This window comes from Dipodomys ordii, unplaced genomic scaffold (genome assembly GCF_000151885.1).
Source record: "Dipodomys ordii isolate 6190 unplaced genomic scaffold, Dord_2.0 Scaffold9, whole genome shotgun sequence".
In the NCBI taxonomy this organism is placed as follows: domain Eukaryota; kingdom Metazoa; phylum Chordata; class Mammalia; order Rodentia; family Heteromyidae; genus Dipodomys; species Dipodomys ordii.
This window is the reverse complement of record NW_012267225.1, coordinates 27,300,347-27,314,404: the sequence shown is the minus strand read 5'-3', so window position 1 is coordinate 27,314,404 and position 14,058 is coordinate 27,300,347. Positions and strand designations below refer to the sequence as shown.

The window sequence follows — 14,058 nt, the reverse complement described above, 5'->3', positions numbered from 1 at the left end:
ATTGCAAATAAGGGAAACCATGGGACCTATGTTTCTTTGGGCCTGGCTTACTTCACTTAATATAATTTTTTCCAAGTTTTTCCATTTCCTAACAAGTGGGGCAATGTCATTCTTTCTGATGGAGGCATAGAATTCCATTTATACCACATTTTCTTGATCCATTCATCTACTGAGGGGCATCTGGGTTGGTTCCATATCTTAGCTATGGTAAATAATGCTGCAATATGGGTAATTTATTGCAGTAAAACTCTCTAGGTTGACAGGAACATAGTACAGTGTCGGGATTTTTGGGGGACTTTTGAATTATTAGTCATGTTTAATGTTCTGATCTGGTTAATGGATAATTGGATAATCAGGTATCTATTTTGTTTCCTAAGCTGTGTGTGTGTGTGTGTTTGTGTGTGTATAATTATATATATATAAGCATATATATTTATATGTATGTTTTCTCATATTTTTTCAAATAATGTTTTCATTTTTTGCAATTTTAGAAATTTTAGACAAAAGAGTTGAAACAAATAAAAATTGAGAAGAATATAGAGAAAATAGTGGTCATTATATGACCTGAGCTTTTATCACCAATTAACTCTATATGTTCCATGAGTCACAGTAAGAAAAATTAAACCCTAATGGATAATGATGCCTTAAAGAATTGTCCCAGAAGCTGTTTGTCTTTCAATAAAAGTCATATTGAGCACTGGTGGCTCATACCTCTAATCCTAGCTACTCAGGATTGCAGTTCAAAACCAGTCAGGAAAGTCCTGAGACTCTTATCTCCAATTAATTAGCAAAAAGCCAGGGTGGGAGCTGTGCCTCAAGTACTAGTCCTGAGCAAAAACGCTAAGGGACAACACCTAGGCCCTGAGTTCAAGCCCCAGTACTGGTGCGCATGCATGCGCGCACCCACACACACACAGTAATGTAGAGTTTAACACAGTAACATTTATTTTTTCAGACTGGAATATTAGCTGCAAACAGTGACACATGTTAGTAAATGTTAGTAAACCTGTTAAGCTGTTAAATATACTCTATCCAGGCAGTTTCTGGTGAGGTAGAATTAAGTGCATTTTTTTTTTTTTTTGATGGCCATAGGATTTGAACGCAAGGCCTCAAGATTGCTAGGCTAGCGATCTACCATTTGAGACATATTTCCAGTAAGGTAGAACCACATGAATATTTAGAATGGCTGGATATGTTAGGAATTTTGTTAAGATATACCAATGCTTTTCTTTCTTTTTTCTTTTTTCCCTTTGCCTTTCCCTGGCAGCACACGGGGATTGAATTCAGGCATCATACCTGAAGGCAGAAATTCTACCACTTATTCTATATCTCCAATTCCTTTTGCACTGATTATTTTCAAGGTTGGGTCACTCTTTCTTATGCCAGGATGGCCTAAGCTCCCTCATGACTGGGAATGACAGGTAAATGCCCCTTCACCCAGCCACTGTGTTTTCTTCATAGCCGGGTTAACAGATATATTCCACCACACCCAGCCACCAAGCCATTAAGTTGAGATGGCTGGGCTGACTTGAACAGCTATTCTCCAGTCTCTACCTTCTAAGTAGCTTAGATTTGAAGACAGCCAAAGAACCTGCTAGGTGTTTTATTTTTTCTACTAAATATATGTCTGTCTGTGCGTACATATACCAGTCTTGAATATTTCTTTTGGTGTATTGCTTTTGGGTCTTTATGTCCAAAGAAGAATGTGGTTGGTTGTATACAGTTAACTAGGTAACAATAGATGCCTTGACATGCATAGCTAGGTGATGATTTACCTGGAAGCCCTAACAGGAAATGTTTTATGGACCTCTCCCAGAAGGACTGTACACTTACATGCGATCTCTTGTGAACAGAGCTTGATGGGAAGGGGCAGACAGGGAGATGCTGGGAGAATCTAGAAGCAGGAAAGGTGCCTGGCAAAGGAGGGGTAGGAGTCTCCATCTATCTGCTTTGTGTGCCAAATGGACTTCTTGCTTTCGTCTTTGGCTGGTGAGGCTAGGTAGAGCTACCCGGGAGACGGGGTGCTGGAATAAAAAAAGCTAGAATTAAGTAGGATTCAAAGATTGGCTGTATTACTGTGTTTTAGTCAGTTTTCTGTTGCTGGATACCAGTGAGTAGATAATTCACTAGAAACAGCTATATTGAACTCATGGTTCTGGAGGCTGGACAAATCGAAGAAATGGCTCTGGTACTTACTGGCTACACGATAACATGGCTGAATGTGTCACCTGGCAAGACAGAGAAAGCATGTCTGCCATTTCTTGTCTCTCAGTAAAGCCACTAATGCCAAGGAACCAACCTTTCTGTCCACATCGCATCCTAATTACTTCCCAAAGTTCCACCTCCACAGACCATCGACATATAGCTTTGGAGATCATTTCCAGCATGTTAATGTGAAAAGCAGACCCAAACCACAGCCCATTGGTCAAATAAGTGGGGGGGGGGTCATAATAATAGCATGCAAAGAATTCTGGGAAAAGTTGTCAGCTCCATGTGAAGTGATTTTTTCTTCACTCTTGGCTCCCTCCTCTCCTTTATTATTATTATTATTTTTAAAACATCAGTTAGTGGTATCACCATTGTCTAAATTTAGAAACTTTGGAACCAACCTTCTTGCCCTCAATTCTCCTAGTTTAGAAAATGCATGCCAATTCCTGTTTCCTAGATGTGTTTCCTCCTCCCTGCCTAGCTGGCCTTATCCTCCTTCAGCATTACATATCTTGTGGCTGGGTTGCTGTGATCACCTAATCATGTTCCCACAATGTATATTGCAGTCAGCCTTGGCCATCCCTCTGCGACCCCAAGTCTGAGCATACAGGCTGAACAAAGCTCCTCAGAGGGTAGGGGATAGAGCCTAGACTTACCTTATCATTTCGCCTGCTTTCCTGCCTTCCTCTCTACCCACCATTCCTTTAAGACCTCTTCAGCACATGCTGTCCTTCACACAGCAGTGTTTCTCACATTTTTTTTTTCTTTAAAGTTCTCTTCCATTCCATGTGCTTCTGATACACTCTCAGCTATACTGAAAGACTCAGGTCAGCTGTCATCTCCAAGAGACCTTGTCCTCCATAATTCCTTCTCCTGCTCTTCTGTGCTGCTGCTTTGTGTTCCTTGGTAAAGTTTCTTCTATGCTTTTATTTTTATTTGTTGGTTTTTTGATGATACTGGGGTTATAATCAGGGCCTGAACTTGGTAAAGTACTCTACCACTTGAGCCATGTCCAACCCCATTTTGCTCTTTTTCAAATCAGGTCTTGGTTTTTGTCTCAATACAATCTTCCTAACCTTCCTACATAGCTGGGATGACAGCTATGTCTATCATAATCAGTTTATTTGCTGAAATGTGCACTTGATAATTTTTAACCTGGGCTAGCTTTGAATGCTGGAGTTGCAGGCATGAACACACCATGCCCAGTTGGAATGCCTCTTACCACATATATTAGGTTAAGTTCTGTCTTTCCTGAAGACTAAGAGCTCACAGAGTTGGAACTTTGTCTTATTCTCCTGTTTCCAGAGCTTTGGGTAAAGGTATTGAGTGAATGACTATTTTAAATAAAAGATTATTGAGCCAGGTGCTGGTGGCTCATGCCTGTAATCCTAGCTACTCAGAAGGCTGAGATCTGAGGATTGAGGTGCAAAGCCAGCCCAGGCAGGGAAGTCTGTGAGACTCTTACCTCCAATTAACCACCAGAAAACCAGAAGTGGTGCTGTGGCTCAAGTGATAGAGCGCTTGCCTTGAGCTGAAGAGCTGAGGGACAGTGCCCAGGCCCAGAATCCAAGTCCCACGACCAGAAATAACAACAACAACAACAAAACAAAAACAAACAAAAAAAAGAAAGGAAAAAGATTATTATGTATTCCTACTCCTTGGTTCCCCTGACTATGCTATCATGTGAGACTCATTTGAAAATTTTAGCACCAGAAAAACCTTTAATATGGAATATACTCTATTTATATATTCTCTTTCCACTCTTGAGGCTCTTGTTCTCAATTAGTGAGGCATGGCATGAATATCACAACTCTCAGGAAACTGTATTGGTCTTTTAGTAATGCAGGTTATAAAAAAAGGTCAGTCCTGTTTCCTGATCTTGGTGTATATACTTACACTACTCTGTGTACCAGATTAAATCCTCACTAAAGCTGACCATTTAAAACATTCATTTTTTGGGGCTGGGAAGGTGGCTCAGTGGTAGAGCGCTTGCCTTGCATGCATGAGGCCGTGGGTTCAATTCCTCAGCACCACATAAGCAAAAAAGAAAAAAGCTGGAAGTGGCGCTGTGGCTCAAGTGGTAGAGCACTAGCCTTGAGCTGAAGAGCTGAGGGACAGCGCCCAGGCCCAGAGTTCAGGCCCCACGACCAGACCCCCCCCCCAAAAAAAAAATCATTTTTTTATTCTCAGTAATGCTTTGCATATCCCAGAAAAAAAACCCGGAATATCTACCTTTCATAGTTACTTTCCAGGTCACCCCGCTTATGGGTCCCAGGTCAGAGAGAAAGTAGCCACAGAGTACAAAGGAGATAGGAGAGAGACCTGGGAGTGATGGAGCACATGCCCAGAACTGCTTGATGGACTTTGCCTTGTATGGACCCTGACAAAGCAGGAATGAAATGCTTGCCTTCTTATAACCTGTTGCCCAGTGAAAAAGAAGGGTGGGATGTGAGAGGACAGAAGTCTTTTCCTTGCATATCTATTTGTAGCTGATTCTCTTCATTTCCTCCACACGTTCTGGGTAGTTATCAATGTAGTTCCAAAGAAACACTTATAAAAAGGGAAATATTGTTCTATAAACACAAGGAAAAGTATGTGTGAAGACAAGAGATAAATATGTGAATTTTCTGAGGTGATTATGTATATTCACTGGAAATGCCAGTAAATACTACTTCATTGAAATTATGTAGGAAGGAAAAATGAGGAACAGTCCTAGCATGATGGAAAACTGTCATTAATCAAATGTATACTTAAGCTGTGGCTTGCAATTCTGTGGTGGAAGTTGTCAGTATATTTGAAGGCCTGGCTTCAGTTCATAAAACATTCCCACCGCCCTTAAAAATAGAGTCAAAATGTACATTTGGCTGTTGTACTGTAATATATTTTAAGGCTGAATTAGTGGTTTACACCTGTAATCCTAAACTGCTCAGGAGACTGAGACCTGGAAGATCATAGTTCAAAGTCAGCACTGGCAGAAAAGTTCTTCACATTCAACCTAAGAATAACCAGTCAAAAGCCAGGCTGGAGGTGTGGCTCAAGTGGTAGAGCTCTAGATGTTGGCAGAAAGCCAAGCAAGAGATCAAGTCCCAGTATTGGCATGGACATGTGTGTATACACATATGTATATACATACATGCACATGCCAAGATGAACTATATTACTTTACTATGATTACCTAGAAATGCAAATCAGTAACATGGTATTGAAAATTTTCAGATTGACTAATAAAAATTATTTTGTATCCAAAAAAATATGTACAATTATACTTTGATGTAGAGAGTTATATAAAACAATTTAGGACATGATGAAGTCAAGTAAATGTAACATCTAAAGCCATTCTTAATGCTTACTAGTCTGTGCTCTTCTTACAGGATATAAATATCCAGTATATGGGGTCCAGTGGCATCCAGAGAAAGCACCATATGAGTGGGACTCAAAAGGCATTTCCAATGCACCTAATGCTGTGAAGACTGCATTTTATTTAGCAGAGTTCTTTGTTTCTGAAGGTAATACATGGGTCCATAAATTTCTCACTTCAGTGATTTTTGGTGTTATTGGGATTTTGATTCTTATTGGGATTTGGACATAGCACCTTCTACTTACTAAACAGGCCCTCTACTATGTGAGCCACTGACAGCCCTTTTTGCATTGGTTTATATTTGAGATAGGTTCTTGCTTTATGCACAACTGGCCTGGATCTTGATCCTTCTACCTGTGTTTCTCCTGAAGCTTGGCTGACAGGCACATGTCAAAGTATCCAGCCATTGGTTGAGATCGGGCCTTAACTTTTTGTTTTGTTTTGTTGTTTTTTTTTGATCCGGTTGTGGGGCCTGAACTCTGGGCCTGGCCACTGTCCCTCAGCTCTTCAGCTCAAGGCGAGCACTCTACCACTTGAGCCACAGCGCCACTTTCGGCTTTTTTCTTTTTGCTTATGTGGTGCTGAGGAATCGAACCCAGGGCCTCAGGCATGCAAGGCAAGCGCTCTACCACTGAGCCACCTTCCCAGCCCCAGGGTCTTAGCTTTTGCCTAGCCACAAACCACAATCCCACCATCTCCTGCCTTCCAGTAGCTAAGATCACAAACTTGAGCCTCTGTGCCCTACTATAGTTTGGAAGGAAATTGCCCTTGTTTAGATTTAGATTTCCATCTTTTTTTTTAAAAACCTAAAATGTCTATGAGATCTAGACATAGTATTTAAAAACAAATAATAAACAACGTGAAAGTATTAAAGCTGAGTTTTTCAGTAATCAAGCAAAGCCAAGCCAGTTAATTTGTGTCATCCACGCAACAGAAGGTTGAATTCCTTTCATTTTCTGTCGTTATTGAAGCTTTTTATTTAGGTTTTCCTTCATTACTTATTTAGGGAGAAAGCCTGAATTAGAACAACTTGTGAGAATTACATGTTATTTTTCCAGGATAGTAATGTAAAGCAATACCCACTAGTATGTGGCTTTGAGGCTAACTGCCTGCAAGTACTGGCACACTGGAGGAAATTACTAATGTTGCCCATCTTTTGGTGATGAGAGAACAGAGATTTTCAGAGTATTTTATGCCTTTCGTTTAATTGAGAGTTTGATAGTGGGTACTTTTTTTCAGTTAGTGGTAGGAGTTTAAGACAGCTTATAAGAGGCAGGATGGCACTCAAGGCAGGGCCATGTGAAGACATCCGGAGGATTTTTTTTGTCTTAACTCAAAGCTTGTCCCTAAGGTTTTATCTTCCCCTGTGTTCTCACTTGGAAGCCAAGTACTTTCTACTGGGTTCATTTTTCTTTACGATAATGGATAGTTTCAAGACAAAAAATCCAAATTAAAAACAAAACAACAACAAAAACTCTTCTAATGACATTAATCTGAAGGACTGTTTTTCTGTCCTCTCTATGGGGGATGAATAAGAACAGCAATGGGCAGAGTAGCTTTTCTGTAGTGTTTTTAATTTTCTTTTTTTCACTGGTATTGGAGTTTGACCTCAGGGCTTGGTTCTGGGGCTTGAACCAAGGATACTGTCCCTTTGATTTTTTATTCAAAGCTAGTGCTCAGTCACTTGAGTCACAGCTTCACTTCCAGCATTTTGGTAGGTAGAGATGAATCTCATAGACTTTCCTGCCTGTCCTAGCTTCAAACCAGATCCTATCTTTCTCATAGCTACAATTAGATGTGTGAGACATTAGCACCCAGCCTTAGCAGTAGTTTTTTTTTTTTTTTGCCAGACCTGGGGCTTGAACTAAGGGTCTGAGCACTGTCCTTGAGCTTCTTTTGCTCAAGGATAGCACTCTACCACTCGAGTTATAGTGGCACTTGTGGGTTTTTCTGTTTATATGGTACTGAGAAATCAAACTCAGGACTTTATACATGCTAGGCTAGCACTCTACCACTAAGGCACATTCCCAGCCCCCTTTGCTGTAGTTTCAATCAATGGAGCCCCTGGGTCTTTATCTGCCACTGTCTTTCCCTCTCAAAATACCAAAGGAGGCTATCTTTATTTTGAGGTTAAGACAAGGTGTATGTTCTCACTTTTTACATCCCCATGGTAATTCTGCCTTGTCTGGAAAATACCTCTTAATTCTCCACCTGCTTTCTCTTCTTCAGTTTCTTCATCCTTTTGGCTCTTGCAGCATCTCAGTGGTTATGCACTAGGATAACAGTGCACAGTGAATTTCTGTGTGCTTACCGGGCTGGACTTCTCCAATGTGAGGCCCCTGCCTTGTCTCTGTCATCATCCCCAGGCTTTTCTTAGTATGTGTTTGAATGAACTGAGGAGCAAGTACAACACAAGATCTGATGCAGGGCAGGTTCATCTGCTGGCACTATAAGTAACTGGTCTACATCAGATGCACCTGTACTGGAGGGAAATTCTGTGAAGTATTTCTCTTCTTGCTGGCCTCTTTTTCACTTACTGTTGATTGCTGGATGAAGTATTGTACAGTAGTCTTTTGAAAACCCTGTCATCTACTCATTTTTTCTTTTTTCTTTTTTTATTGTAAAGGTGATGTATAGAGGGGTTACAGTTACTTAAGTCAGGTAGTGAGTACATTTCTTTTTTAAAAATTTTCTTTTATTGTAAAGATGCTGTACAGACAGTTACATGAGTAAGGCAATGAGTACATTACTTTTCAATCATTGGTACCCATTCCCTTATTGTTGTCCCACTATCCCTTCCCTCCCCCCTCCCCCACTTCTCATTCCTCCCCCACCCCCTCCCTATAGTTGTAAAGTTTGTTTTCAGTATACTGTTCTCTGGGTATCCTTGTTGCAATGGGTCATCCTGTGTCCTTGTTTAAGTGTTTCGTTATACCCCTTCCCCTCCTCAGATTGGACAAATGCATATACAAGATTCAGGGTACCAAAATCAAGAACTTAGCATCATCTTATATGGACATATGTACATAGCTTTTGAGCTTTTCAGCTCATCTGATAAGATTATCATATATATATGATATATAGTGTATACACACACACACACACACACACACACACACACACACACACACAAATTATTGCGAATAGCCAAAAAAAAAGAAAGACAGCTTCTTCAGTAAATGGTGCTGGCAAAATTGGTTAAATACCTGTAGAAAACATTTCTTTTTGAACAGTGTTACCCCCTCCCTCCTTTTCTCCTACTTTCCTCCTGACTAACCTTCCCTCAAGTTGTAAAGTTCATTTCTAACATAGTGTCTAGTGAGTATTGCTGTTGAATTGATTCACCCTTTTTCCCACCATTTCTGTGATTCCCCTTTCCTTCCGCAAATCAGATAAACTTATATACAAGACAAAAGGTACAGAAATAAAAAACAGTGATAACAGGGCCTAAACTAAAGAGAGGGGAAGAAATAACTGCAAACAGTATATTATAAAAGCTTCTTATTTCTATTTTTTGGAGTTCATTTTGATAAGCTTTATTTTATATGGTCATATGCACCTAGCTATTGAGCTATTGTGATCCTCTACTGAGAATATCATATTCTAGTTATTACAAATAAGGGAAACCATGAAGCCTGTGTTTCTTTGGGTCTGGCTTGCTTTACTTAATATAATTTTTTCCATTTCCTTACGAATGGAGCATTGCATTCTTTCTCATGGAAGCATAGAACTCCATTGTGTATAAATATCACATTTTCTTGATCCATTCATCTACCGGGGGAGGGGCGGCTCTGGGTTGTTCCATATCTTAGCTATGATAAATAATGCTGCACTGCACATGGTTGTGCTGGTACGTTTGGTATGGTCTTAATTGTGGTCATTTGGGTAAATGCCCAGGTGTGGGATTGCTGAGCTCTATGTTTAGTCTTTTGAGGAACCTCCATACTGCTTTCCAGAGTGGTTGAGCAAGTTTAAATTCCCACCAACAGTGTAGAAGTGTTCGTTTTTGGCCACATCTCCACCAGTATCAGTTACTGTTAGTTTTCTTGATAATGGCTATTCTAACTGGGGTGAGGTAGAGTCTCAGTGTTGTTTTGATTTGCTTTTCTTTTATGACCAGAGCTATTGAACATTGCTTCATGTGTTTATTGGCCATACTTTTTTCCCCTTTTATCACCATATTTGATTTGTGTACCTTTTGTCTTGCATGTAAGTTTATCTGATTTGAGGAAGGGAAGGGGAAGTACAGAAATAGTGGGCAAAAGGATGAACTGTCCTGACAGGATTGAAAGCTGCTCCTTTGAATTTGAAATTCAATGTGATATATCACCTCAGGACTTTGGTAAAAAGAGGACTTAGCCTCTGTTGTTAGATTTACAATCTAATACGTACATGGCCATTTTACCTACCTCTGTTTATTAATTGTGAACTTTTCTCAACAAACCATAAAGGTATCAGGATGTTTCCTTTGTATCTTCTTCCCCCTATGGTATATCCCCTGTTGTCACTGTACTTGATTTTGGTGCCCTGATCTGGGGAGGGGAAGGGGAATAACAAAACGCTGAAACAAGGACACAGGATGACCCATTGCAACAAGGATACCCATAGGACAGTATATTGGAAATGAACTTTACAACTTGGGGCGGGGGGGAGAGGAGTACTAAGGGAGGTGGGGGAGGTAAGGGATAGTGGGACAACAAGAAGGAAGGAAAGGAAGGGGTAACAGTGATTGAAAAATAATGTACTCATTACTTTACTCATGTAACTGTAACCCCTCTGTACAGCATCTTAATAAAATAAAAAAAGATATATACAGATAGATACATAAAAAGATATATATATATAAATTTAAAATATGATAGTGAAACTCACTAGACACTGTGTTGAAACTTGGAGGGGAGAGATTCGGGAAGGAAAACAGTGGGAGATAATAAGGGAAGGAGTGACACTGTTCTAAAATAATGTACTCAATACTTATGTAACTAACATCTGTACATCTGTATATCACCTTTACAATAAAAAAGAAAAAGAACCAAAAACTGTACAATGACAAGCCTCTTGTTTTCATTTCTTGGAGCTCATTTTGATAAGCATCATTTTATATGATCACATATGCACATAGCTATTGAGCCCTTGTAATCCTCTCCTAAGAATATCTTCCTTTGGTCTCATTGTATGAATGTTTAGAAGTTCTATTAATTAATCATGTCCAAGTGTAATTTTTTGTCTTTTAGTACCCATTGGGATTATGTATAGATTTCTAGGCACATTCTAATAGTTACAAATGAGGGAAACCATGAACATGGTTGTGCTAGTAGGTTTAGTGTGGTCTTGATTGTGGTCACTTGGGTAAATGCCCAGGTATGGTATTGCCGGGTCATAGGGGAGCTCTGTGTTCTTTTGAGGAACATCCATACTGCTTTCTAGAGTGGTTGAACAAGTTTACATTCTCACCAACAGTGTAGTAGTATCCCCTTTTGGAACTGGGGTAAGGTGGAATCTCAATATTGTTTTGATTTGCATTTCTTTTATGGCCGAGAAGTTGAGCATTTATTCATGTGTCTATTGGCCACTCTTATTTCTTCTTTGGAGAAGTCTCTCTCTAAGTGTTTAACCCATTTTTAATTGGGTTATTGTTTCTTTGAGGATTTATTTTTGAGGGGTTTACTTTTTTGAGCTCTTAAGTATATTTTAGATATGAGGCCCTTGTCTGATGTATGGTCAGTTAAAAAAAAAACTTTCTTTGTCTTGCAGCTCGAAAAAACAATCATCACTTTGAGTCTCCCAGTGAAGAGAAGGAATCCCTGATTTATCAGTTCTCTCCAGTTTATACTAAAAATTTTTCTTCATTCCAGCAATGTTATATGTTTGATTGAAAATCTTCAGTGTGTCAACAGAGCAACTTTGGAAAAGTCCTTGAGTCAACTGTTATAAATTGCTAATCATGGCTATAGGAGAAAGCCAGAGATTTCTTCTGTATGTGACTGGCTTTGATGCTTTATCATGAACATGATTATTTACTGCATGCAATAATTAAATGACAAGACAGATGAATAATCAGTATTTTTCATAGAAAAGCCTTCTTATACCTGAAGATTAGAAAAAATAAATTTATTGAGTGTATAAATTTTTATTCAGGTTTATTGATCTGGAAATAAATCATTGTATAATTTCCTCCTCCCATTTTTGCTAAGGACTTTAAAAATTCTATCTCTCCTTTCCTGGGATGTTTCATTTCTTTGGTTATCAGGAATTTTCTGTATTTCATTGTATGTTTGTGGTATATATGTAGCAATATACACAGATATCCCCTTGCCTGCTCTGTTTTACCTCAGTCATTGGACACACATAGTGTCTTGAACTTTTTAACCTTACACAATGTAGACTGTAATTTTTTTTTTTGCCAGTCCTGAACTCAGAGTCTGGGCACTGCCCTTGAGCTTCTTTTGTTCAAAGCTAGAATAATACCACTTGAGCACCACTTCTGGCTTTTTCAGATTATGTGGTAGTGAGGGATTGAACTAAGGGCTTCATGCATGCTAGGCAGGCATTCTACTACTAAGACACATTCCCAGCCCTTCTGTAATTTCTTGTAACTGAATTATTCTTCATGGAAAATAATTTTTAAAACTATGGCACATTTATTTTGGTACATTTTAATTATAGTCCTCTTATGTGTTCCACCCTTCTCTATAACTTACCATCACTTTGAAAGTCAGAAGTTTAAGAATTCCATCAGGAGAAGCAATTGGCTAGAAAAGAGGAACTTCTGATCTGTACTTAATAAATAGTGTTTACACGTCTGTGTTTTGTGCCTCTCAGAGCTGTAACTGGAGAAGAAAAAAAATGGGAAACTGGGAGAGGTGTTGGGAGACATTGTGAATGGCTTTGGGGGCAGATGAAGATGCTGAGATAAATCATGTTTTTTGGGTAATAAGGACAAATATAGAAACAAAAATAGTTATAAATGTCATCATCCAAGAAAGAATTTTAATAAAAAATATGTCAGATGTTTCCTTGGTTGACTTTTTTGATCTGAGCATTGTTTCTGGGCAAGTTTGTTTCTGGATGGTCATTTGTATCTGAATGGCTAAGGCCATAGCTGAATGACTAAGGTCATCATCTTCCACCACTAGAAGAGGTAGATGTACTAACACTACAAACCAGACCAGGCCTCTTTCCAACCCCTTTGCATTGGATCTATTATAGATTTGCTTGTCTTTGTAGAGCACTGATAGTATGTCATATCATATTCAATTTACATTCATCTTTCTCCCATGAGTACTGGAATCTAAACACTTCTAAGGCATTTCACTGTCTATTGGTCATGAGTAATGCAAAAAAAAATAGGAACAATCTTGTTTTTCACTCATGTTAAATTTATCATTTTAAAGACCATCATTGATTTTCGAAGTCTTGCTTGAATAACTTATTCCAATAAAAGGATTTCTTTCCTGTAGTTTTTATTTATATCTATCTATTTTTGTAGTGCTTGGGACCAAACAAGGGCTTTGTACAAAATAGAGAAGTGCTGTAACTCTGAGCCACACTTGGAGCCATAAGAATCTCTTTTAGTGTTGCCCACACCCTGTCTTCCATACATCATCTCCAGCAGGAAGAAGAGGCAGGGACTCAAGGGTAAGTATGAAGACCAGGCTTTTCAAGCAAAGACTGTCCTCATCAAGGCAGATGCCACTGTATCAGTGGAAATGAGAGACCTCCTGCTGTTGCTGAGAGGCAGTCTGGAGCCTTTAAAGGAAAGAGTGGCCACTCTGGCATCTGCCTGATACATAGTGTGGAGGCTGAGAAGGGAATGGGCCAAACACCTGCCAGCAGGTTGACAGCAGAGATGATGGAAAAATATTACCGAGGGCATTTGGGGAGGGGAAGGGATATAACAAAATGTTTAAATAAGGATACAGTTGATCCAGTGTAACAATGAGATGTCTGTGTTGAAAATGAACTTTACAATTTTGGGGTTGGGGGAAGGAGGAGTTGGGGAAGGAAGGGGGATGGTAGGGGATAAACAAAGGAGGAGGTAACTGCTCTATAGGAAATTTACTAATTACCCTACTCATGTAACTGTAACCCCTCTGTACAATATTTTCACAATAAAAATGTATATGGAAAACAATGACTGAGGGCTTGTGTGTGTAGATTAGCAAAAGGAACAGCACAAAAGGACGAAAGCAAGAAGGATTGCATAAGCCTGGGCCTTTCTACACAGAAGAGCCACAATATATACAGGTTTCAGCTTCTAAAGCTGTTTGGGAAATGAGTGTTGAAGTTCTTAAGGTCCTAAAGGGCCTACCATTGTACTTAATTTGAGACCTGGCACAAGATTATTTTGTTGTTGGTTGTGGGCCTCAACTCTGTGGGCGCTGTCCCTCAGCTCTTCAGCTCAAGGCTAGCGCCCTACCACTTGAGTCACAGCACTACTTCCAGCTTTTTCTGCTTATGTAGTGCTGAGGAATTGAACCCAGGGCCTCATG

At 39.5% G+C, this 14,058-nt stretch overlaps 1 protein-coding gene across 1 annotated transcript in view; it reads left to right on the top strand.

Moving 5' to 3' along the window:
- Positions 1-12,008, top strand: part of Ggh (gamma-glutamyl hydrolase (conjugase, folylpolygammaglutamyl hydrolase)) — a 35,746-nt gene extending 23,738 nt beyond the window's left edge. The window contains exons 8-9 of the mRNA XM_013009274.1: positions 5,580-5,714; positions 11,321-12,008. Coding sequence (XP_012864728.1) covers positions 5,580-5,714; positions 11,321-11,442 — 257 coding nt within the window. The 3' untranslated portion in view covers positions 11,443-12,008. The remainder of the gene's footprint in view (positions 1-5,579; positions 5,715-11,320) is intronic.
- Positions 12,009-14,058: the final 2,050 nt, after the last annotated feature.